Source organism: Eutrema salsugineum, unplaced genomic scaffold (genome assembly GCF_000478725.1).
Source record: "Eutrema salsugineum unplaced genomic scaffold, Eutsalg1_0 scaffold_8, whole genome shotgun sequence".
Taxonomy (NCBI): Eukaryota; Viridiplantae; Streptophyta; class Magnoliopsida; order Brassicales; family Brassicaceae; genus Eutrema; species Eutrema salsugineum.
In genome coordinates, this window is record NW_006256414.1 from 1,061,630 (window position 1) to 1,086,246 (window position 24,617).

General features: G+C 36.4%; 6 protein-coding genes across 11 annotated transcripts; all 6 read left to right on the forward strand.

Annotated features, from left to right (window-relative positions):
• The first annotated feature begins 35 nt into the window (after nt 1–35).
• On the forward strand, nt 36–1,370 carry LOC18010172 (ABC transporter I family member 1). Of its 3 annotated transcripts, none has more exons than XM_006391694.2 (2): nt 36–205; nt 601–1,370. In XM_006391694.2, the coding sequence occupies exon 2, from the start codon at nt 617–619 to the stop codon at nt 1,304–1,306; it is 690 nt and encodes a 229-aa protein (XP_006391756.1). In that variant the 5' UTR covers nt 36–205; nt 601–616; the 3' UTR covers nt 1,307–1,370. The 3 variants fall into 3 exon arrangements, with proteins under 3 accessions (XP_006391756.1, XP_024004176.1, XP_024004181.1); XM_024148408.1 differs by having other exon boundaries at nt 74–211; XM_024148413.1 differs by lacking the exon at nt 36–205 and adding an exon at nt 236–346.
• A 349-nt stretch (nt 1,371–1,719) lies between these two features.
• Nucleotides 1,720–3,963, forward strand: LOC18010180 (tetraspanin-10). 2 transcript variants are annotated; one of them, XR_002896503.1, is made up of 11 exons: nt 1,720–2,017; nt 2,309–2,421; nt 2,519–2,573; nt 2,655–2,710; nt 2,809–2,856; nt 2,934–2,982; nt 3,068–3,151; nt 3,227–3,294; nt 3,376–3,497; nt 3,595–3,670; nt 3,848–3,963. XR_002896503.1 is itself a non-coding variant. In XM_006391696.2 (11 exons), the coding sequence occupies exons 1-11, from the start codon at nt 1,964–1,966 to the stop codon at nt 3,911–3,913; spliced, it is 795 nt and encodes a 264-aa protein (XP_006391758.1). In that variant the 5' UTR covers nt 1,720–1,963; the 3' UTR covers nt 3,914–3,963. The 2 variants fall into 2 exon arrangements, 1 of the variants encoding a protein (XP_006391758.1); XM_006391696.2 differs by having other exon boundaries at nt 3,376–3,501.
• Nucleotides 3,964–10,451: 6,488 nt separating this feature from the next.
• On the forward strand, nt 10,452–13,750 carry LOC18010186 (probable DEAD-box ATP-dependent RNA helicase 48). 2 transcript variants are annotated; one of them, XM_024157512.1, is made up of 10 exons: nt 10,452–11,491; nt 11,566–11,672; nt 11,770–11,828; nt 11,913–12,140; nt 12,231–12,437; nt 12,522–12,608; nt 12,692–12,787; nt 12,867–13,082; nt 13,169–13,351; nt 13,434–13,750. In XM_024157512.1, the coding sequence occupies exons 1-10, from the start codon at nt 10,503–10,505 to the stop codon at nt 13,662–13,664; spliced, it is 2,403 nt and encodes an 800-aa protein (XP_024013280.1). In that variant the 5' UTR covers nt 10,452–10,502; the 3' UTR covers nt 13,665–13,750. The 2 variants fall into 2 exon arrangements, with proteins under 2 accessions (XP_024013280.1, XP_006391759.1); XM_006391697.2 differs by having other exon boundaries at nt 11,773–11,828.
• Nucleotides 13,751–14,078: 328 nt separating this feature from the next.
• Nucleotides 14,079–18,758, forward strand: LOC18010200 (nucleolar protein NET1). Its single transcript, XM_024160111.1, is given in 11 exon segments — nt 14,079–14,293; nt 14,436–14,503; nt 14,615–15,116; nt 15,226–15,684; nt 15,860–16,171; nt 16,268–16,591; nt 16,689–17,000; nt 17,169–17,624; nt 17,627–18,187; nt 18,271–18,298; nt 18,388–18,758. Coding segments are annotated over 11 exon segments (3,273 nt in total). The 5' UTR covers nt 14,079–14,184; the 3' UTR covers nt 18,530–18,758.
• A 183-nt stretch (nt 18,759–18,941) lies between these two features.
• LOC18010198 (probable N-acetyl-gamma-glutamyl-phosphate reductase, chloroplastic) lies at nt 18,942–21,882 on the forward strand. 2 transcript variants are annotated; one of them, XM_024160092.1, is made up of 14 exons: nt 18,942–19,014; nt 19,194–19,264; nt 19,412–19,555; nt 19,905–20,012; nt 20,107–20,193; nt 20,272–20,322; nt 20,403–20,474; nt 20,563–20,682; nt 20,779–20,839; nt 20,932–21,012; nt 21,094–21,173; nt 21,249–21,338; nt 21,421–21,549; nt 21,639–21,882. In XM_024160092.1, exons 2-14 carry the CDS (start codon nt 19,208–19,210, stop codon nt 21,744–21,746), a joined length of 1,188 nt encoding a protein of 395 aa, XP_024015860.1. In that variant the 5' UTR covers nt 18,942–19,014; nt 19,194–19,207; the 3' UTR covers nt 21,747–21,882. The 2 variants fall into 2 exon arrangements, with proteins under 2 accessions (XP_024015860.1, XP_006391762.1); XM_006391700.2 differs by having other exon boundaries at nt 18,947–19,064.
• A 1,921-nt stretch (nt 21,883–23,803) lies between these two features.
• LOC18010187 (CLAVATA3/ESR (CLE)-related protein 14) lies at nt 23,804–24,361 on the forward strand. Its single transcript, XM_006391701.2, has one exon. The coding sequence runs from the start codon at nt 23,864–23,866 to the stop codon at nt 24,116–24,118; it is 255 nt and encodes an 84-aa protein (XP_006391763.1). The 5' UTR covers nt 23,804–23,863; the 3' UTR covers nt 24,119–24,361.
• Nucleotides 24,362–24,617: the final 256 nt, after the last annotated feature.

Below are 24,617 nucleotides of genomic sequence, written 5' to 3' on the forward strand. Positions count from 1 at the left end.
ACTGATCAAAAGAAGGAAAACGTATTAACAAAAAAAAAGGAAAGGAAAAATAATAGATAAAAAATCAAACCTAAATCGCCGTCGACAAGAGAAAAAAGAAAAATCGCCGTCGACTCTTCTCATCATCTTCTTCCTACTGTCGTTGTCGTTGTCGCTGTCGCTGTCGCGTTTTCCGAAACAGATCAGACTCATCTCCCTCCTCCAGGTTTTGGTTCGATACTTTCTTCAGTCTCTGTGTTTTCTTAAAATGGATTTATTGCTCGATATAATTGATCAGCCCTGTTTCTGAACTAAATCTTAACATTTCATATGCCTTTTGTTCATAGATTTACTCATTCTCTTAAAGGTATGCTTTTTGAAGTAGTCCAAGTTAAAAAATTGTGTCTTTTTGTCATTGAAGATTCACCACTGACCCAAAACGGTTCTTACTTATGCCAACAAATGTTTGTTTCGATGAATAGTTCATGTTCTTTCTCAAAATCCAGGTTTTTGTATGAAGCTTTTTGATGTTCTCTGCTCTTAATATTCACATTTCATAACTCTTTTGTTTCATTGATTTGCTCATTTCCCCTCTTAACGGGCTGCTCTTTGCTTCTTCAGATCTTGGTCCCAAAAAATGTCTCTGCGGAAGCCTCAAATCCCTCGTCTTCTTCTTCAAAACGTCTCTTGTATGAGAAACGCACAGCAGATTCTAAGACACGTGAACGTTTCTCTCCACGACGGTGGTGCCCTCGTCTTAACCGGAACCAACGGATCAGGTAAATCAACGTTCTTGAGAATGCTAGCCGGATTCTCAAAACCCTCTGCAGGTGAAATCCTTTGGAACGGTCACGACATTACACAATCAGGGATCTTCCAACAATACAAACTCCAGCTCAACTGGATCTCTTTGAAAGACGCCATCAAAGAGAGGTTCACGGTTCTTGACAATGTCCAATGGTTTGAGCTCCTAGAGAACAAGATTGGTAAAGCTCAACCAGCTTTGGAGCTAATGGGTTTAGGGAGATTGGTGAAGGAGAAATCGAGAATGTTGTCGATGGGTCAGAGGAAAAGGTTGCAACTTGCGAGGCTGCTCGCTATCGATAGACCCATTTGGCTTTTGGACGAACCATCTGTTGCTTTGGATGATGAAGGAGTTAGGTTGCTTGAGTTTATAATTGCAGAGCATAGGAAAAAAGGAGGGATTGTCATCGTTGCGACTCATCTTCCTATTGAGATTGAAGATGCTATGATCTTGAGGCTTCCTCCTAGATTTCCTAGGAAAATGACTTTGATTGATATGCTTGATCGTGCAGACATTTCTTAGTAGAATCAAAGAGAGTTTGTATCTGAGATTGTTTTATTTTGTAACTTGTGTAATGGAATGTTTATTGAATGAAAGTTTTGTTCTTTTCCGTAGAAAATGTAAATCTACACAATTCATAAATATTCTAAAAATGAACAAACTCAAATTACCGTTGGTGATAGTTAAGACAACCAATAAATCTAGAGAATCTATAAATCTCTGTTCTGAAAAAGTAATATGCATTCTAATTTAATAATCGCTGCAGATTTAGAAATTCGAAACAAAACTTTCTGAAAAGAAGGAAACACCAAATCGCAGTCGATCTTAGGAATTGGCACGAGTCAAACGTATACGTTTGGGACATTGACCTCACTTCTCTCTCTCTATCTCTTATTTGTTCTTTATTCCTATGTCGTGGCGTGTCTGTTCTTAAACCCCATCATCGATAACTGAAACTAAGCATGAGCTGTTTTTATCATATTGACGAAAATACCCTCCATTCATTTTCGTTCTTCTTCTTTTCGATTATAGACCCACGAGAAGTTTAAATTCTCACTGACCCATTTGTTTTCTTGCAATCTTTCGCAGCTGAACCAAAAAGTTTGCATCTTTCTTTAATTCATTTTTTGTTTTCTCTCTTTCTTTGGAAGGTTTTCTAAAATCAAGAAGTTTGAAAAAATGGGTATGGGCACAAGCACTTTCGTTATCAGATGGGTCAATCTTCTTACAATGGTGAGCTTGAATCTTCTTCTTCTTCTTCTTCTTTTCCTTCTTCTTCACTTAGTTTCTATTTCTCACAGCCGCGCTTGATCCTCCTTTGATTCTCTTCAATTGATTTGCTTTGTGGAACTAGATTCTTGGTTTCCGTACAACTTAGGTTATGGTTCTTTCTAACGAAGATTCTTAGTGAAATTCAACTGCTTGAGTTGTAAGAATAATAATGTGAAAGTTTCTACCTTTTAATGTTTGTTTGTTTCTGCAACTTTATAGTAATGTCTTGTCTATTACAATTCTGTGGTGAAGCTATTGGCTGTGGCAGTGATTATATTTGGTGTGTGGATGAGTACACACAATGATGGATGCAGAAGGTCACTTACATTTCCAGTCTTAGCACTTGGTGGTTTCATTTTCTTGATGTGAGTTTACACTACATAACAATGGTTCTAAACTATGTCTTCTATTTCTTGCTTATTGTTCATGAAATGTTCTCTGATATTTCGTGTGTTTTGTCAGATCCATAATCGGGTTTCTTGGTGCGTGCAAGAGAAGTGTGGCGCTTCTTTGGATTGTATCCTTCACTCACCATGTTCTGTTTTGCTGTTTATTTTGTTTTTGGATCTTCCTTAACAATCATGATTCTCCTTTGAAGTATCTTGCCGTGCTCCTGATTGTTTTGATTGCGATTCTTGTTTTTACCGTGTTAGCGTAAGTCTCATTGTCCTAAAGGTTATTCAAGAGATCTTAGCTTTTGAATCGTTGAAGAATTCTCATTTCTTGTTCTCTTTTCTTTTGGGCTTTTACAGGTTCATTATAACAAACAACGGGTCTGGACATAGTAACCCTGGTTTAAGGTAAGTGTAAACTATTCCTCCATGGTCACATACATATTCCAATGTAGAAATCTTGAAACTTTCTGCCTCAAAATTAGGTACAAGGAGTATAAGCTGAATGATTACAGCTCATGGTTTCTAAAAGAGGTATCATAATTCATATTGCACGAAAGTATTATTCAAACAAGAATGCTTTCTTCCAAATTTCGTCTAACTCTCGTCGATGTTTCAGCTTAACAACACCAATAACTGGAAAAGACTAAAGAGTTGTCTTGTTAAATCTGAGCAATGTAGGAAGCTTTCCAAGAAATACAAGGTGCCTTATATTACCCAATATACAGCCCTGATCAAAATCTTTAAAATGTTGTTGATTTTCTTTTTGTTATTTCAGACCATTAAACAGTTGAAATCCGCAGAATTAACCCCAATAGAAGCTGGATGCTGTCGACCACCATCTGAGTATATATAATGTCTCTTCTTGTTATTTGTTGATGCTTTCTATTTCTGTTGAATTTACTGTCTTTTTTCTTTCTTGCATAGGTGTGGTTATCCTGCGGTGAATGCTTCTTACTATGACTTGAGCTTTCATTCGATAAGTTCTAACAAAGATTGTAAGCTTTACAAGAATTTGAGGACCATCAAGTGCTACAATTGTGATTCTTGCAAGTAGAGCTAAATCAACTTCCCTACTTCTTTACAATTATGTCATTCATTTGAATTTGAAACTAATTATTCTGTTCTTTTGATTATTAAACTCAGAGCTGGAGTAGCTCAGTACATGAAAACCGAGTGGAGACTGGTTGCGATATTCAATGTGGTTCTGTTCGTTGTCTTGGTAAGAAAGTTATTAACACACAAGATTTGTAAAGTTTTGTCCGTTTTAAGTGTTTTATGCACCACAACAATCCTAAAACATTTTTGTTTCCGACTATTGCGGTTCTTGAATTGTTGGAATCTTTGAGATGTAGTTTCTTGTGAGAACTGATTTGTTTCTTTGTTGAATCACAAACAGTCAATGGTTTACTTTGTCGGGTGCTGCGCGAGAAGGAATGCTGCTAGTAACCAATCCAAAGCTTAGAAAGTGAAGCCCTTTGAAAAAAAAAAACTCATACACTGGATTCTCTGAAATTGCAGAAGAACCTCACTCTATGTTGGTGATTGCTTTCAAGAGAATGGTTAAAGAGGAACAAAAGCAACCACTTCTCTTCATTCTTTTTACTCATGTAATCAACGAATTGAAACACAAGGAGTTAAAACAGAGGAAAAAAATTGATGGGATTTCTACAAAAGTTTAGTTTTTATTCTTCATTAATAGACACATCATGACAGTGAAGTTAAAAAACTACTAAAGAAATGATATTTGCTATCAAAATCTGGCCTTTTATCTTCAAAAATGGGATTTGATAGGCTAATGGACAAATGTACAACCAAAATTGGATTTTACCGGTTCAATTGCATAAATCGACCATAATCAACTCGGAATTGACATCGAAATATAGTATTTTTTTTTTCCAGCATATGGTATTTATCGGTTCGAAACTTGAAATGAGACTTCGAGAAATGACAGAATAGCAAAATTGTTATGAATATTAATATAAATGACTATTATAAGATATATGACAAATATTGTATTTGTCTCACATCAAAAACTTACGGTGATAACTAGGTCTTTGTAATCCTATATATACTATTTATTATTTCTGAAATAAGACACACCAATTTTTTCTCTCTTTTGATAACTTATTCACGTTATAATAAGAAGTATATATAGTATTACAAAGACCTAGTTATCACCATAAGTTTCCGATATGAAACAAATACAATATTTGTTATGGGCCTTATAATGGTCATCAAAGGGAATATAATGAATATTAATATAGATGCCATTATAAAGCCCATAACAAATATTGTATTTGTCCCATCGGAAACTTGTGATGATAATTAGGTCTTTGTAATACTATATACAATAGAAATTTTATAAATTAATATTCGAAAAATTAATAAATTTGATTAATTAATAAATTTTGTTGGTCCTAAATTTAAATTTTAACCCAATTAATCACTTTATAAATTAATAACTCTATAAATTAATAAAAATTAGGAGTCCCAACGTTATTACTTTATAGAGTTTTTACTGTATATCTCTCATTATCTTTGGAATAAGACATCAATTTCTTTTTTATTTTAATAACCTATTTACAACAAAAATTGAGTTTTTTCCAATGTTCTTAAACCCGACCACCGAAATGCATTCCAAGTCAGCAGATTAAATAAATGAATAGTAATATATATATATATTGAAAATGTAGTTAAAAAATTAATAAAATGATAATTATTAGCACAACTTCATAAAATAATTGGCGACAAATTAACAGCAAAAATAAAAATAAAAACAAAAAAATTAATACTGTAATAGGAATGTAGATGTCTAATATGAATAACGATAATCATAAAGTTAATTCAAAGTTAATCAAAAGAAAATTTTAACTAATGACGAAAGTGAAGTAAGAAACGAATCATCTCAACCAATCTTTGATTATCTTTATCATCATTTTTTCCGATTTCTTTTAACGATATAGTGAAATCTTCATCAATTTTTTTTTTTTTAAATTACATAATTTAGTCAATATTATATATCTAAAAAAACAAGAATGTTAATCAGTATGTCAAAAAATAATATTATATAAAGATCTTTTAAAATCAAACTTTTTAAATTTGTTCATCGAGTTTATCGGGTTTTTGCCAGTTTTTAGCAAATTTTTATGCAGCGGATATTCACATTAAATCCGAACTAGATTCTCAATGAATCACCGGATATACTGGTCCGACCGCAGATCAGGGTCAGGTTTAAAAACATTGGTTTTTTCTTTTGTGGACTTACCGGTTCAAGTTTTGTTTTCCGACAATTTACCGGTTCAATTACATACCGAAATATATATTTTAAACAGAACCGGATATATTGTCAATGAAGGGCTCTCGATTAGAGCATGATTAACGCTGTATTTAGGTGGAATTTAGCAGAAACTTAATATTTTTTAATGATGGGTCGTTTCTAATTTGGCAGAGACGTCTTCTAATTGGGGACGTTTTTACGCGTTTCTGTGGACACGTGTCATGAGTGCATTCGTTTTCAAACTTGGAGAGAAAATTTTTTTTTTGCAAAAGGTTTTCATTTTGCCCGAGTTTCGAAAGTTTTCATTTCCTCTCGACCCTTTTCTCTCATTTCTCCGACGAACTCGAGGCCAAATCGATTTGTCTCCGGCAGCTTCTCCGACGGGTCGCGGTTCTCAGACGGGGGCATCACGGTTCGAAACTTGTCTGCGAAAGTGAAGGCGAAAGAGACAAATCGCTGAAAAATTCAACCGATAAAGAGAGGAGATTAGGGTTTCTTGTATGCAGAAAAATCCGGATCACATTTCCAAATGGTGGGATGATGCCATTGAGGAGCAGCTGACGATTCTTCAGCGCAACATCGACCAGCAGAGTTCAAGGATGAGTTCCATGATGGAAAGTTCCAACAGAACAGCCCTCTTGCAGTCATATGAGGATCGTCTCTATGCCTTGGAAGACCGCATTACCGGAATGAATAACACCATCACTGAGATCGAGGAGTTCATAGGCTACATTCAAAGTGAAGTGGCTGGAGTGAAAGATTCACTGGCTAATCGAGGTTCTGATCTGCTTCTAATCCTGTTTTTAATAATTTTTACTGTCATCTCTTGTGTCGTTATGCGATGGGATGTAGAATAGGCGGATGTAGAATAGGCTGATGTAACATTAAGGGTTTAGAGTTTAGGGCCATCTATTTGTTCTTTTCATGAATGTTGTTGTAATGACTTCTTTATTTCATCCCATCTATTGCTATCTTCTGTTCACTTCATATACATCGTTTATTTGTTTCTAGTAGAGGTGTCCTTTCTGTTTTAGGTTATTAATCTGATATCAGTGAGTATATGAAGGCTTATCAAGCATTTGTTCGGTGGCCTAAACCAGATAAGTAACTATTCCTTTGCATATTTAAGTTTACTTATTTTTTGTTCAGTTTGGTCATCTCTAACATGTGTTTAAATGCAGCGTAGGGTCAAAATCAAACTGGAAGTTTACACAATCAAATGGTTAGAGCTTAACGAATCGGTGCTGCAACAAGATGGAATCCTGCTTCATCATAATGAAACCGTAAGTTTACGTTTTTTCTCTTCTCGTTGTAATTACTGCTGTTAAGTGATTTGCGTAGATGTTAGGTATGAATAAATGCAGAATTAGGTTTACGTCTTGTCGCTCTTTAAGTTTGTTGGGTTTGAGGATTAGATATGACGTGTGTAGATGTTAAGTGTATTCATTTTTCTCATTAAAGCAAACGGTACAAAATCTAGTAAACCCTATAGCTGTTAAAGTAATTGTAGCTTCTTAAATTCGTCATTACTGCGTTTAACCAAATCTCCCATTCCTCATTACTCTTCCAAACCAAATACATCATCTCTCTTCCATTCCTCATTACTCTTCAAACCCAAATACATCATCTCTCATCCAGTTCTTTTTATTCATCTGTATTATTCTCCTCATTCCTTTCATCGCTTTCCTTGAGCTCTTTCATTGTTCTCTCCTCTTGTTCATATGGATCATTTCTCGCAGCCCTCTAACTTTGTTGACTTGTTGACAAGTCAACACGAACCATCACTGAATGATGGTTTTCACTCTATCGACCAAGAACCCTTATTCAGCACTCAGTGTTCGTTAGCAACTAACGTTGGTGATACAACTGGTCACCAAGTGGATAGGAGGACTTGGGCGCCCAATGAGGATGTGCTTCTTATAAGCGCTTGGCTTAACACAAGCAAAGACCCTATTGTCAGTAACGAGCAGAAGTCCGGAACATTTTGGAAGAGGATAGCCATTTACTACGCAGACAATATGAACCCATCGATGAGTGCACCGCGCGAAGCCGGCCAATGCAAGCAAAGGTGGCACAAGATCAATGATCTTGTGTGAAAGTTCTGTGGGGCGTTTGAGGCAGCAACGAGGGAAAAGAGCAGTGGAATGAATGACAACGACATCTTAAAAATGGCTCACCAGATCTACTTCAGTGATCAGAAGAAGAAATTCAACTTGGAACACGCATGAAAACAGTTGTGAAATGACCAAAAGTGGGCTGAACAGTCAAGGTAGCAAGAGGCCACCTGGTGTGAAGGCGGCGAAAGCAAAAGGAAAGAGGCCAACGAGTGAAGCAAAGTCTGCGGTTGAGTTTGGGGGTATGTGGGTTTTTAGGGAAAAGGAGATGGCCCTCAAAGAGAGGCTCTCGAAGATTGCTCTTATAGACAGTCTTATTGCCAGGAAGGATACATTGGCCGAATACGAGGAAGACCTGAAGAAGACGCTTATCCAACAGCTATTCTAGACAATTTGTGGTGTTTGTTGTTTTAGGAGATATGTCTTTTCATTAACTAGTTTCTATAAGTAGTTTCCATATGTTCTTTTGTGTACCATTACTTTGTGTACCATTATCTAGTTTCTACTCTTGGCCTCTATATTGGAAGAGGTTAATGACTTTGTGTTCATCTTTTCAATATGTTTTATGTTCCTGTTCTTTTAACTTTGTTAACGTCAATGTGTTTTCATTATTATTGAGATTATGTTTGGGTTTTTGTTCCTTTTGGCACTCTGTGTCACAGGTTGTGGTGGAGCAGAAATTTGACTCAGGATGAGTAGGACTCCACAAATAAAGAAGATGAGGGGGAATCTTTTGTCAGTCCTATGTATGTCGTTTACCATTACTTTAGTTATACACCACATATGTTGTGTTCAATGTTAAATTCAAAATAATGTTCAAAATATCTTACATGTATGTTGTAATCGTTGTCTATATATATTGACAGATACCATTTTCTCTCTTGCGTACTCTCTATATTTTTTCCCAGCGGTTTACATCTCCTTCTCTACCTCTTTCTCACAATCACAACAAAAAAAAAAACACAAATGGCTTCTCCTTCAAATAACCAAAATGATGGTACAAATCGTGATTATTTTGAGCAATATTTTGAGCAATACTATGAGCAAGCGTATGAGCAATACTATGAGCAAGCGTATGAAAGTGTGTTTACACAATATGGCGAGCACCAGGAACCAAAGAAAACTAAGACAAAAAGAGCGTACGTGGAAAGAGATCGTGAAGAAGGGCATCTTCGGTTATGGAACGATTATTTCAGCGAGAGAGCAACGTAAGCTGCAAATTTATTCAGACGCCGTTTCCGGATGAACAAGTCTCTGTTTTTGCATATCGTCGGAAAACTTTCCGGTGAATTTCGTTTCTTCCAACAAAAGAAAGATGCTTTGGGAAGACCTGGACTCTCTGCTCTACAAAAATGTACGGCAGCAATTCGTCTCTTGGCATACGGTGGTGCTGCTGATTCTGTAGACGAGTACCTCAGACTCGGTGAAACAACTGCTCGGTCATGTTTAGAAAATTTTGTTGAAGCAATAATCCATTTGTTCGGAGATGAGTACCTACGAAGACCAACACAGGAAGATCTTCAACGCTTACTTGATGTTGCAGATGAACGCGGATTTCCCGGGATGATAGGAAGCATCGACTGTATGCATTGGGAGTGGAAGAACTGTCCAACCGCTTGGAAAGGGCAATACTCCCGTGGATCAGGAAAACCAACGATCGTTTTAGAGGCGGTAGCTTCATATGATCTTTGGATATGGCATGCATTTTTTGGACCTCCAAGTACATTAAATGATATTAATGTCCTAAATCGCTCACCCGTGTTTGATGATATCTTAAAAGGAAAAGCACCGCAAGTGAATTTTTCTGTAAATGAATGGGAATACGGTCTAGCATACTATCTCACCGATGGTATCTATCCAAAATGGGCGACATTCATCCAATCAATTCCACTTCCCCAAAGCAAAAAAGCATCTGCATTTGCAGAACGTCAAGAGGCTGCCCGAAAAGATGTTAAGCGTGCTTTTGGTGTATTGCAATCTCGATTTGCTATTGTTAGGAATCCGGCTCTTTTCTGGGATAAAGATAAAATAGATAAAATTATGAGAGCTTGCATCATACTCCATAATATGATTGTTGAAGACGAACGAGATGCACGCACTCATTATAATGCAGTAGAAGAATTTCAACTAGGGGAGAGAACTAGCAGTTCACCGATAGATCGCTCGTACTCGACAACTATGGCAACAAATGTTGAAAATATGTTGGATACTCGGAGGAGAGTTTGTTCCAATAAAGTACATGAACAATTGCAAGAAGATTTAATGGAGCATATATGGCAGAAATTTGGTCATTTGTATATTTAGTTTCTATAAATGTTTTATGTTAATTTGTATGTTTAGTTTCTATAAATTTAAATCCATGTTTGGTTAAATTTTAATCAAATAAGTTTTTTAAACAATTATGATTTATTTTAATTTGGTAAATAATTCTTTTTTTTTAGAAACCTATATCAGTCTCTATTGCACAGATCAAAAACGAAATCTCTAGAATGGATTTCTAAACAAACTTTTTTCATATAAACTAATTTAATATTGTTGTGAAGACCTCATGGGTTTCTCCCATTGAAGTTGCTCTTAGTAACCTTAAACCCTAAAACCTCAGGCTCAGGGAGAAGGCATTTCCTCTGGTTTTTTCTTCTGAGTTTTTAGAGTCACCGGAAATGTACTCGTTTATTCTCCGGGAACGATCACGATCATTCACAGGGTCCTTGTGGAGCCGAATCTTCTCTCGAAACATGGGTGGTGGTCCGAGAACCTTCCCTGGAGGTCTCAACAAGTGGCAATGGAAACGTATGCACGAGAAGAAAGCCAGAGAGAAAGAGAACAAGCTCTTGGACCAAGAGAAACAGCTCTACGAGGCTCGAATCCGGTCCGAAATCCGAGCTAAAATGTTGGGAAACCCCGATTCCGGCGAAAAAACGGCGAGGTCGAGCCAGAGTCACGGACCGATGAGCCCGCAAGAACACATCAAATCCTTGGCTGATCGGTTTATGAAGGCTGGAGCGGAGGATTTGTGGAACGAAGACGATGGCCCGGTTAAGAAATCGGATCAAGGGTCAGGTTCAAATTCGATTGATTCTTCTTCTAATTCGCCAATTGATGTGAGGAGATTGGTTTATGGGAATCATGTTTCATTGGGTAATAGTAGGGTTTTCGATCGTAGAAGTAGGGGTTTTTCGAGTATGAGTAGAGGTAGATTTAAGAGAAATGAGAGTTCTTGTGATGAAGGAGATGACTTTGATGCGAGGAAGTTAGATACTTTGAGTCCTTTTTCTCCTAGTTTTGCTGGTAAGAAGGAGAAAGTGAAGAGCTCGAGTAATGTTAATGGAGTTATAAGGAACAAAGGTTTGTTTGGTCGAAGAAAGTTCAGGAAGAATGATAGCTCATCTGAAGAAGATTCCGAGGAAGAAAACGAAGGCAATGAGAAGATGAAAGGTTGGATGGATTTGAGGAGAAAGGGAAGCAGTGCGTCTTTAGGAAACCATGATATCAAATTGACTAAAAGAGTGCAAAGAAATGTCACCGATGAAGAGCTTTATTCTCCGCTGGATATCAGTACAGTAAGAGAAGATCTCAGTAAAAGAAAATCAGTGGAAAATGCATTGGAGGAGAATCTAGAGCCTCGTGACTCGATTTACAGTGGAAAAAGGTATAGTAACACACTGTCTTTTAAGGCTTTTAAGTTATCAAGTTTGGATCTCTTGATGAGCTTTTTTTTAACAGGTTTGATGAGTCTAGTATATCTCCGTTGACTCTAAAGGCGCTTTCTGCTTCTGGCATTGTTAAGATGACTAGGGTTCAAGATGCTACTCTCTCTGAATGCCTCGACGGTATGTATACTTTTTGTTCGTTCCTTATCTTTGTTTTTATTTTCTTCTCTTGGCTCAAAGAATTAGCATTTGACAAAAGATTATCTTTTGTGTAAAGCAGGTAAAGATGCGTTAGTCAAAGCCAAAACCGGGACGGGAAAAAGCATGGCCTTTTTGGTATTTTATAATCCCCTTGCTCCAGTATGATGGGCATTAGCTTTTGTTGTTTCTTTAGATAACGCTGTATAAATTGAAAAGTAGCTTCCTGCAATTGAAACAGTTCTGAAAGCTATGAACAACAGTAATAGTGTTCACAGAGTTCCTCCAATATTCGCTCTTATCCTCTGTCCTACAAGAGAACTTGCAAGCCAGCTCGCTGCAGAAGGCAAGGCTCTGCTCAAATACCATGAAGGAATCGGTGTTCAGACTCTGATTGGAGGTACCCGCTTCAAACTTGATCAGCAACGCCTAGAATCCGACCCATGCCAGGTTTTGATCACTCATGATTCTTGATTTTTACAAATGTTATATTAGCTACTCGTTGTTGATAATCTTCTTTTCTTCCGCACTTTGTTGCAGATACTAGTTGCAACTCCGGGAAGACTTCTGGATCATATAGAGAATAAATCTAACTTAACGTCGCGTTTGATGGCGCTTAAATTGTTTATAGTCGACGAGGCTGATCTCTTGCTAGACTTAGGATTCAGGAGGGATGTTGAAAAGATCATAGATTGTTTGCCTCGTCAAAGACAATCTCTTCTCTTTTCCGCAACCATTCCAAAAGAGGTATAATTGCTACATAAAACTAGCTCTAAAACTAATGAAATCCAATGCAAGAAAAACAAATGGGTTAAAGTCGGTTTAATGCAGGTCCGGCGAGTATCTCAGCTTGTTTTGAAAAGAGATCACTCATATATCGACACAATTGGTCTAGGTTGTGTAGAGACCCATGATAAGGTAAAACTTAAAAACTCTTTATTTCTGTCTTAAGAGCTTGATTCTTGAATCTGGTTATTGAGTTTCTTGCTTTGGTCTCTCAGGTGAAACAATCTTGTATTGTAGCTCCACACGAATCTCATTTCCACTTAGTTCCTCATCTATTGAAAGAGCACATCAGCAACACGTCCGATTATAAGGTAAACAAAACTCGTAAAGAAACACTTTTTTTTTTCTTACCTTAAGAATTCTCTCACCCATTCGATTTCATTCTCTCAGATAATAGTCTTCTGTTCAACCGGTATGGTAACATCACTGATGTACACTCTGCTCCGCGAAATGAAACTAAACGTTAGGGAGATTCACGCTAGAAAACCTCAGCTTCATAGAACACGTGTTTCAGACGAGTTTAAAGAATCGAAAAGACTGATTCTTGTCACGTCCGATGTCTCTGCTCGTGGAATGAACTATCCAGATGTTTCTCTGGTTATTCAGGTAAAGCGAGATTTTTATTTATATCAAGAACAAACTCTTATCGATATTTGGATGAATTTGAACTAAGGTATTTATGTTGTTGATAGGTTGGTATACCGAGTGATAGAGAACAGTATATACATCGACTTGGTAGAACTGGAAGAGAAGGCAAAGAAGGCAAAGGATTGCTTTTGATTGCTCCATGGGAGAGATATTTTCTTGATGAGCTTAAAGATTTGCCTCTTGAACCAATTCCAGTTCCTGATCTTGATTCAAGAGCTAAACTTGAGGTTTGTTTGAATTTAACTTTGATACCCCTTAACCGGAGACTGTCAAGTGACTGACATTGAGGACTAAATGTTTTGTGGCCAGGTTGATCAGTCAATGGCTAAGATTGATACAAGCATTAAAGAAGCAGCGTACCATGCTTGGCTCGGTTATTACAACTCAGTTCGAGAAACCGGTAGAGATAAAACCACGCTGGCTGAGTTAGCTAACCGGTTTTGCTATTCTATTGGGTTAGAGAAACCTCCTCCTTTGTTCCGCAGAACCGCGGTTAAGATGGGTCTCAAAGGTATCTCTGGTATTCCAATACGAAAATAAACCCGAACCGCGATGAAGAGAAATGTATCAAATTATGAAAGATGTATCTTTTTGTTCTACATGTGGCACCAAAATTTATAAATGTTTGTTATATCTTCAATCTCTTAATTATGATTTTTATTAAATAACTTCATCATTACTACTATCGTCTCCATGGACATAATTACCAAAGTGTTTGGATTATTCAGTAATGATGACTTGCTCAAGCATGCAACACTAGAGACTATTAGACGACAATTAGCACTTTATCACTGTATAATGGAATTATAAACTAAATTATTACTAGTTTCTTCGTTAAAAGAAAAAGAAGTGTAAAAAAAATAATTCAACTTCTCTCAATAAATGCAGGTAAAAAAATGGAGGAGATTTTATGATTTATTAACAATTATATAACGTTGGAGATAGCGACCTCTTAATCTAAAAACCCTAAACGCCTTTTCGATATAACCAGGACTCTTCATCTTCTTCGCGCCCGTCTGCTTCCTCATCTTCGTCGTCACCGCCAAATTGAACCTGGATAATGGCGGAAGCTTACCCGCCGGAGATTCGCTGCGTGTTTGTGGAGACCGACCTTGACACTAATCTCGCGGTTCTCGTTAACATCCATGAAACCATCTCCGATTTCAAAAGTGAGAAAAAAATCCACTTCTCTCTCTCCCAAAATTAGTAGATTTTGTCTTCATACTCTATTGAATCGGATTCTAAAATATTGGTGTTATATCCGGCTACATTGTTACTGCGTTTCTGATTATTGTGGCTTTGTATATGTAGAGAAACTATGTAAGCAGCATGAACAATGTCATCCAAAAGTTGGAGAAATCAATATTTCTGCTGTTAAGGTACGGCTTTTGCTGCAGAGTTTCATACATGTTTTCTTCTTCTTCTTCTTCTTCCGTTTTTGTTAGCATTTAGCAACAACTAAGGAGTGGTCTTTCTCTTACTTAAATCAGGTTAAACGTCGAAATCGCTTCTACCGCTTGCCAGATTGTATGATTTTGAGTAAAGCTTTTGAAGGAATCAATAGAAGCTGGTACATGTATGTTGATGCCACCTTAACTGTTGACAAGGGTGAGCTGCTTACTATAATGGATGCCGACCAAAATTGCTCAAACCACGAGTTGGTCGAGAAAAAGAAGGAGATTGCAGAAGATTCTGTACTTTTAGATGGGTATCCAAAGAGTCTGACTCTTGAAGAAGATTTTGAAACTGAAGTAGTTGAGAAGACATCAAAGAAGAGAAAGCTGAAGAGTTTGGATGGGGAGAAAAGTCGAAAGAAACCCTCAGTTGATCTCAATCAATCCGTTGCTGCTGCTTCGACTGCTCTAAGATGTGATGTTGATGGGAGTCATGAGTTAGGTGGAGAAGTTCAGGTTGACGTTGTTGCTTCTGAATCTTGTGCAGTTTTACCAAGAGAAACACTAGATGATGTTCTTACGGGAGCAAATAGAAAAGGTATGTTTTAATCATATGGAATATAGTTACTCTTGTTATCAGATCTTATTGGAGAGTGAGCACCAGTTTTGTAATTGAAACTCATAATGTCATCAATGATTATGTGTAGAAAATGAGAGAGATAAAATTGAAGCTGATAATCTGGCGAACCACGCGGAAAATCATTTGGACGCTAGCAGCGGGTTGACAACCAGACCAGATACAGAAAAGGAGAAGGATGCCGGCCAAAATTGTTCCAACCATGAGCTGTTTGAGAAAGAGAAGGAGATTGTAAATGACTCTTTACGTTTAGATGGGTGTACAATGAATCTGACTCTGGAGAAAGGTGTTGAAACTGAAGTATCTGAGAAGACAACTAAGAAGAGGAAACTGAAAAGTATGGGTGGAAACAAAAGCCAGAAGAAACCCTCAACTGATCTTAATCAGCTTGCTGCTGCTACAGCTGCTTCAAGACTTGATGTTGATGAGAGTCATGACTTAGGTGGAAAAGTTCAGGTTGGAGTTGTTGCTTCTGAATCTTCACCGGGAGAAAAGCTAGTTGATACTCTTATGGGAGCAATAGGAAAAGGTAAGCTTTGTTTTTAAATATATGGAATATAGCGATTCTTGTTATCAGATCTTATTGGAGAGTGTTTATTCATTAACTTTGGTCAGTTCTTTATTGAATCTAGTTATCCTCTGCTTTCAGTTCTCGGGGGAGTTTTTATTATCAAGTCATAATGTTATTGCTGATTTCTGTGTAGAAAATGAGATGGGTGAGAAATCTACCGAAGGTGTGGGAAGAGATACAGTTGAAACTGTTAATATAGCAAGCGACCGTGCAAATCCTTTGGACGTTTCCAATCTACAGAAAGAGAAGAAAAAAAGGCGAAAGAAGAGCTCAAAAGATGACATCAATCAATCTTCTTCTGTTGCTACTACAACTTCAAGAGATACTGTGAATGAGATAAACGGAGTTCCTGGAACTGTAGATCGTGTTGATGCTACTTCCGAATCTCTTCCAATCTCAAGTAGAGGAAATCTCGGCAATCCTTCTGCAGAAGCAAGACAGGAAGGTAATTTCAGTTTTTATTGACCTTAGTTTTCCTCCACAATCAGATCTCAGAGACTTTATAATATCAACTCATAACGTTTTTACTGATTCTGTGTAGAAAATAAGATGGTTGAGAAATCTGTCGAAGATGTGAGAAGAGATAACAATGAAGCTGATAATCTAGCGAGCCACCCGGAAAATTATCTGGACGCTAACAGTGGGTTGACAACCAGAACAGATACAGAGAAGAAAAAGAGGCGAAAGAAGAGCTCAAAAGATGACATCAATCAATCTTCTGTTGCTACTACAATTTCAGGGGATATTGTGAATGAGATAAATAAAGTTCCTGGAAATGTAGACCGTGTTGATGCCACTTCTGAATCTCTTCCAATCTCTAGAAACGGAAATCTTGGGAATCCTTTTCCAGAAGCAAGACAGAAAGGTAATTTCAGTTCTTTACTGAATTTAGTTTTCCTCTACAATCAGATCTCAGAGACTTTCTATTATAAAATCATAACGTTTTTGCTGATTCTGTGCAGCAAATGAGATGGTTGAGAAAACTGTCGAAGATGTGAGAAGAGATAATATTGGAACTGATAATCTAGCGACGGCAAATCATGTGGACGCTAACAGTGGATTGACAACCAGAACAGATACAGAGAAGAAAAAGAGGCGAAAGAAGAGCTCAAAAGATGATATCAATATTGCTGCTCCTACAACTTCAGGAAATATTGTGAATGAGAGAAACGGAGTTCCTGAAAATGTAGATCATGTTGATGCTACTTTTGAATCTCTTCCGATCTCAAGAAGTGGAAAACTTGGCGATCCTTTTGCAGAAGCAAACCAGAAAGGTAATTTCAGTTCTTTACTGAATTTAGTTTTCCTCTACAATCAGATCTCTAAGAGTTTCTACTATCAACTCATAAAGTTATTTGTTATTTTCTTGGTTGAGTATTGCTATTTTCTAAGAATTCATAGGCAGTGTTTCTATCAACTTATATGATATAATTGATGTGTAGAAATTGAGATGGGTGAGAAGATTGATGAAAATGTGGGAAGCGGTAATGCTATACCAAGTGCTGCAGAAACTATACAGACCAATAATGTTGACATAGATGCTGGTGAGACTAAATCTGTGAAGTCTACTAAGAAGAAAAAGTCCAAAAAAGCCAAGACCCTTTCTAAAGAAGATACTACGGTCGCTTCTGGTGAAAATGTTGAACCTGTCGAAGTTGTAGATGAAGAGCCTGATAATGTTATCAGAAATGTATTAGATTCTTTGCAAGAAACGAACGACACTGAGGAAAATCTGGGCAAAATTGAGAAGAAATCAAGCAAGAAATCGAAGAAGAAACACTCTTTGAAGGTTGTGGATTCCAAAGACAATGCTTCTCTGGAGAAGACTCCTCCCAACAACAACCCGGAAGACACAGATGCATTTCTCACGCCAGCTAGGAAAGATACCGAGAGCGATGCTTTGCATTGAAACAGAGTACTGTGGCTGCCGATAATACCGAGAGTAGTAGCTCTCCAGCATGTTCGAAAGAGAAGGCTGATATAGGAGACAATTTTGATTCTAGCCAAAAGGACGATACTGTTGGTGGGGGTAAGAAGCAAGAAGACCAAGTGACTAATGGAGCTAAATCTAAAAAGGAGAAGAAGAGGCTTAATTTGCATCCAGACGGTTCCATTGATGGCTCATTGAGCTCAATGAAACCGAAAGAGAAAAAAGGTAGAGTCCAACCAGCTAGTTCAGGTACTAGTCAGTTGCATTCAAGGGTTAAGAATGATCGCAGTGGATCCGTGAAAGTCGATGTCAACAGCAAGAAGGAAGCTGTGAAGAAAAGCTCCGAATCACTCACAGTTAAGACGAACTTCTTCAAGGATGCTGAGTTGTGTAATTCGTCAGACGATGAGTTAAAAACTTCAGATGTCTCAGCGAAAACACCTTTTAAAACTTCAGATGTCTCCACCAAAACACCTTCGGATATGTCATCAGACGATGACAGTGATGTGACTTCTATGTCTAGAAAGCAAGGTATGGACCCGAATATACCTTAAATCACATACTCTCTTTTTCTCTCTACCTGATATGCTAATTTCGATTGTTGATCTCAGCAGGAAACAATCTGTCTGGAGGAACAAACAGGTAACTGATCGGTTAGCAATAGTTTCTTCAAACTTAGCTTACACAACACTATATATAGTCATAAACTTGTATGCCCGTTTTGTGAACAGATTCTCAGGGAGCCTACAAGATATCCTGAGAAGATCAAGCAGTTACAAGAAAGCTTTACTGAGAGCTTCTCAGTCGCAACCAGATATATCCGACGATGAAGGCCTTGCGGTAGATTGTGTCCCAGATAGCCAAGCCGTCTAAAGCTTTATCGATGATCCTTCTTGGTTCAATGTTGACAGAAACCTGAAAAAAAAATGGGTGAAATCTTTGTCAAAATCACGGTTTTTGCTTCTTCTCTGACATTTTATGTTGATCAGCATAAGAGTTATACGGTTGCAACAACTAAAATGTTAAATCTTTAAAATTTAAATCGTGCGAACCTTGACATCTTTTTGAATGTATCGAAAGAAAAGCATAGTGTAATTCACTTCTTCAATTTGATTGTGTTATTGGTTCTTGTAGATTTACATGTGATAAACTCAATTTTTATCTCTTTGCAAGTTCCAATAAATTAGATGTTAAAAAAAGATTAAAAACTAAACGAGTTCATAAGTTTATCACAACTCCAAATATATAAACCAGACCGGTCAAGCATGCGGGTGACGGTTCGACCGGGTCGTTTTAGGTTTTTCTTCACACAAACTCTGTCGTGTTTTCGTGTCGTCGTCTCCGTCGAAAGAGTTAAGGTGTTTGTTGAGTCTGGTTCTGGGTTTATGCAATTTTCACTTGTACCACCGTAATTGACTCATTTGCTCTTCATTCCATTAGCCGTCTCTCTCATTCGAGAAGCCAATTTCTTCTTAATCAGAGAAAAGAATTTAGTTTTCTTTTTTACCTGGTTATTCCAACTTTTTGATTGTTGCAGAATCCAATCCAAGAATGAGTAGTGCGTTGAGTTTTAGTTCAATTTGCTTCGAACAAGGATGCTGGTTCAAGGTTTGTTCTTAACATCTCTATTTCAAATTTCTCATTTTTCCACATTGATGAAATTTTAACAAAAACAAACGCAAGTTTACAGCTTTCATAATGATTATACAAATCTGTGTTTCTACTTAAAAATGGAATCTTCTTTGTTTCGAAAAGGGGGAAAGGAAGATTCGGGTAGCGGATAAACGAGTCAAGATGCCATCTTCAATGAGCTTCAGAGTTTCAGCCAATAGCTCTGTTAATTCTGAAAAGGATATTCGTATTGGTCTTCTTGGTGCAAGTGGCTACACTGGAGCTGAGGTTTGTGCAATCTTGAATCATCTGTTTGAAATTCTAATTTCTTTTTTGCTAGTTTCAGTGATCTCTTTGAATTTAAAATGAATCAGAGTTTTAAGTGGTATGCATCTTGTTGCAAGTTCGTGGCTTTATGGGTATTGGCCTCCTTGTTTTAGCCTAACCATTGTACATATGCAAACTTGTGAGTTTAGCCTTTATAATCTAGAATATTACTTGTAAAAAAGACTGAAAAAAAAAAAGACGGAAAAATTTGATGTGTGAGGTATCTAAGTTTTTGATTCAAATGCATGAGTAAGTAAGTTTTGATCTTAACAAACATTTTTTTGGAATCCTTCTTTTTATTGAATGGCAGATCGTTAGGCTTCTTGCAAATCATCCGCATTTCCGTGTCACTCTGATGACTGCAGATAGAAAAGCTGGCCAGTCAATGGAAAGCGTTTTCCCTCACCTGAGAGCTCAAGTATATGTCTTTTCTATCTGTTCAATGATACTTTGTGGTGGCGTATAATGATCACTGGCTAAAAAAACCTTTCTTTTTTTTTTTCTGTCCTCAGAAACTACCTAGATTGATCTCAGTAAAGGATGCAGATTTTTCTACTGTGGATGCTGTGTTCTGCTGTTTGCCTCACGGAACAACTCAGGTCCATTTACTTTTTGATTCTTCCATTTCAAATATGCTTTTCATAGTTCAACGAGGGATGAGTCTTTGTTTTTCACAGGAAATCATCAAGGGCCTACCCACTGCATTAAAAGTCGTTGATCTTTCAGCGGTAATGCTCTGAAGAAATGGTATTTTTTTTTTTTGCTCTTTTTATTCCGGTGATATGCTTATTTAAAGTATGCTTTTTAGGACTTCCGGCTGCGTAACATCGCAGAATATGAAGAATGGTATGGTCAGCCACACAAGGCAGTAGAGTTACAGGTAATTTTCTCTTGATAGTTATTCCTTTGATTGTTGGTCTATTGTGTTTATGATGGTTACACTTACTGTATGTCTTGCTTGGGTTCAGAAAGAAGTTGTGTATGGTCTAACAGAGTTACTAAGAGAGGACATCAAAAAGGCCCGACTTGTGGCTAATCCAGGCTGTTACCCGACTTCGATTCAACTTCCTCTTGTTCCTTTAATAAAGGTTTTATTTTTGTCTTTTCTTTTCTTGGAATTCCAGTTTTGTCAGATTGTCTTGTCTTCAGTTCGACTCTAGGTAATGTGTTGATTTTTGGTGCAGGCAAATCTCATCAAACATGAAAACGTTATTATCGATGCAAAATCTGGTGTTAGTGGAGCAGGTTTTGATCTTACTTTACAGACTTAACTCATAAACAATGATGCAATAGAGAACTGTTTTTAGTTTCTTGACTGATATGAAATCTTCCATCAGGACGAGGTGCTAAAGAGGCAAATCTTTACTCTGAGATAGCTGAAGGAATTTCTTCTTATGGTGTCACACGGCATCGCCATGGTATGTTCACAAACTTATTGATCACAATGAGTAAAAAGTGAAATTTTATGTTTTGAATTCATTGTCTCTTGTGTGTTTCAGTTCCTGAAATTGAACAAGGATTATCTGATGTTGCACAAGCAAAAGTAACAGTCAGTTTTACGCCGCATCTCATGCCAATGGTACAAATGATTTCTTAAGCATGTTCTCTATAGTTTTCACCTTAAATCGTTGATGGAGTCTCGCTGTTTCGTTAGATCCGTGGAATGCAATCGACTATATATGTAGAAATGGCTCCTGGGGTTAGAACAGAAGACTTATATCAGCAATTAAGAACGTCTTATGAGGTGATGATTACTCTTTGTGTTATAACTTATAAGCCATTTCCTATGTTTGGTTACTTAATTATGTTTCCAAAACGTTTTGTAGGATGAAGAATTTGTCAAAGTGTTGGATGAAGGAGTTGTTCCTCGGACACACAATGTTAGAGGATCCAACTATTGTCTTATGAATGTATTTCCTGATCGAATCCCTGGAAGAGCTATCATAATCTCAGTGGTAATTAAGCATAACCATCCTTTGTGATAAACTCATCTTTAAACTTTTCCTGCAACGACATTTTGTATATTAAAAGCTTTGTGTTGCAGATTGATAATCTTGTGAAAGGAGCTTCGGGACAAGCGTTGCAGAATCTAAACATAATGTTGGGATTACCTGAAACAATGGGACTCCTAAACCAGCCGGTTTTCCCTTAAGAAGAGCCTTTTAAACGGTTAAAAAAAAAACTTATTTTCTTCTGTGTCTAGAAGATTTCTTCTGTCTTAAGTTGTTTGTAATCTACTCTTATTTTCACATGATCAATCTAAGCACCATGTGGCTGTTACGAAGACAGTGGAAAGCATAGAGATGGTTTTATGATTCATTATAAAGACTAAAGTTTCTCTTGTTAACATTAAAGAAAAACGGTTTTGTTGTTTGCTAAATAAGTTGGAAATAAACACGTTTCCTATAAACAATAATCGTTTAGTTTAATCACATAAACAAAGTTTTTCATAAGAGAAAAAAGCAAGATAACGTTGTCGTGAAGTGGATCTTCCCAAGCGACTCGGTTAGAGAACTAGACACATGTTGCCATCTTAGGGGACGAGAAAACACATAAGGAAATTAAAAGAAAAAAATGAATCCTATATGATTATTCTTAATTACAACTAAGATTATGATAGCTCTTCCAGGGATTCGATTCAGGGAATCCATTCATAATACAAAATTGTTGAATCCTCTAACATTATGTGTTCGTGGAGCAACTCCTTCATTCAAGACTTTGACAGTTCTTGGGTCCCTTACTATTTTGATAGGAATTTTAATTTGTAATTTTGTATAAATACTGTATTACAGTCGTGTGTGTATGTATATCACATATTCGTTGAAAAGCTGTTAATTTATTATATAAATTTTAGAAAAGTAATCAAGAGTCATTGTCGTTGATGCATGACCACCGTCAGATATCCCTAACGTGTCCTGATCGAATGCTCTTACAAAGTCTAAGAACAGTAAAAAACTCTGTTTGAAATGTATTTAAATTTTGTAAATGCGCAAATAGTAGTATATTGCATGCTATACTATTAACAGAATTCTTATTACAGTTTACAATATTCTCAGATAATTTTCTTTTAAGAAGTTTCCCAACATGCTTTATCATAAAAACTAGAACTATTATGCATTCAGAAAAGTTAGAAAGATGAGCAAAACTCTGAATGATAATGTATATTACTTTTGTATTATATCTCTCTAAAATATATAAGGCTGATCCAATATTTAAATTATATATAGACGTCTGACTTTTCTGTTCCCTTTTATAAACAGTTAAGACATATTGGTCGTAATTAAACCCAATTATTATAGTGCCTAAACTGATATTTCTATATGTTAACGCCTAAACAACTTGATGTCAAAGTTTCATAAACAATTATATTAAGGAGCCAAACAAAACAAAACAATTATTTTGCAAGTCAACTGTGTGACTAAGGTATCGACGAACCGGAGTGATCCACGCGGGCACTCGAACCCATTCACTAGATTACATGATTACCCTTAGATGCAATTCTTGTTTGTAAAAATGTCAATATTTTTGTTTCTCAATGATCCAAACGACATAACGTACGCTCCACGATGACTGTAAAAACCAAATTATAAAGAAAGAAAGCAAAAACCTCTCATTTACCTTCAGTTTTAAATCTTAATAAAATTTGCTCTGAAAATTAATGTAGAGATTAAGTTGAACTTATATCAATACTTTTTCCAATGAGTTTTAAGTTGACATTTCGTAAAAATTGGCCATGCATATACAAGGATAACGTGCACAGTATAAAAACATATTCCAAAAACCACAATTGTAAATTTTGTTATTGTTAACAACTTGTAGACACATACGACTGGAATTAAAATCATATGGCAAATGTTATTATAAACCACAAAAAAAATAATATACTCTGGTCATCCAAAACTGTAATTTATAAGCTTATATATATATATATATAAATATATACACAATTTCATCTATATATTATTTGTCTAGCTACGTTCGCTGTTACTTCAATTATTCACACAATGATTGCATAATACGTATACGATAAACTTTTCTTATAGGTCAAGGAAATGTTAGTTTCGTCTTTCAACAAGATGAAACTACCAATATTTAATGAGTTTACATGAATTTTGTTTGTTTCCTTCTCTTACAAGTCCATGCCAAGATCTCTTAATTAATATAAATATTAAGCTTAATAGCTTATATATATGACTCATCCACATCAAGCAAAAGATTAGTCGAGAAACCAAAAAGAAAAAAGAAAAAAAAACTTCCGGGACAAGAAAAATGAAACTTTGGAGCCAGAGATTATCGTTTCTAATGGTCATGGTCTTGTTTCTCGCCGGGCTTGATTTCTCCTCCGCCATCCGCAAGCTTCCTAGTATGACGGCGACAGAGATGTTCCACGAAGAGTTCCGGCGATTAAGATTTGACGGCGAGAGAATGTTATCGGAAGTGAGCGCCGGCGAGAAGTACGATCAGATTTACGGAGTTTCCGTTAGAAAAGTTCCCGCTGGTCCAAACCCGCTTCACAACAAATGATATGTTGCTTATTATTTATTTTATTTAGGTTTTTATTTGAGGAAGTTTTCTCTTTCTTTTTTTTTTTATATAAAAAAACAAAATCTTAATTGGTGTTTGTGGAGACATCATAGTGTATGATAGATATGCATAGAGAGATTTGTATTAGTTTTTGTATTCAAATTTATTACATATACGATGCAAAATATGTATCATTCCGTTGTTTTATTAATGTGTCTGGGAGCTGAGATTGAAAAGTAAGAATATAGATAGACTATTTTACTTTAGTTTTGTATATTCCAAATAAGCGATGCATGTATTTTAATATTTTGTTTCTGCCTTGACAGAGACAGAGTTAGTAATTTTTTAATTTCTTTTGTCCAATTCAAATCGTTCGCGTATCTCCACAGCTTTCTTTTCTTTTTCTTTTCTTACAATGAAATATGAATCTTTGGAGACGGTGTTTTAAAAATAAAACTAGTCTAATAAATAATTTGAAATTTCTTTCCTAAGAAATTGA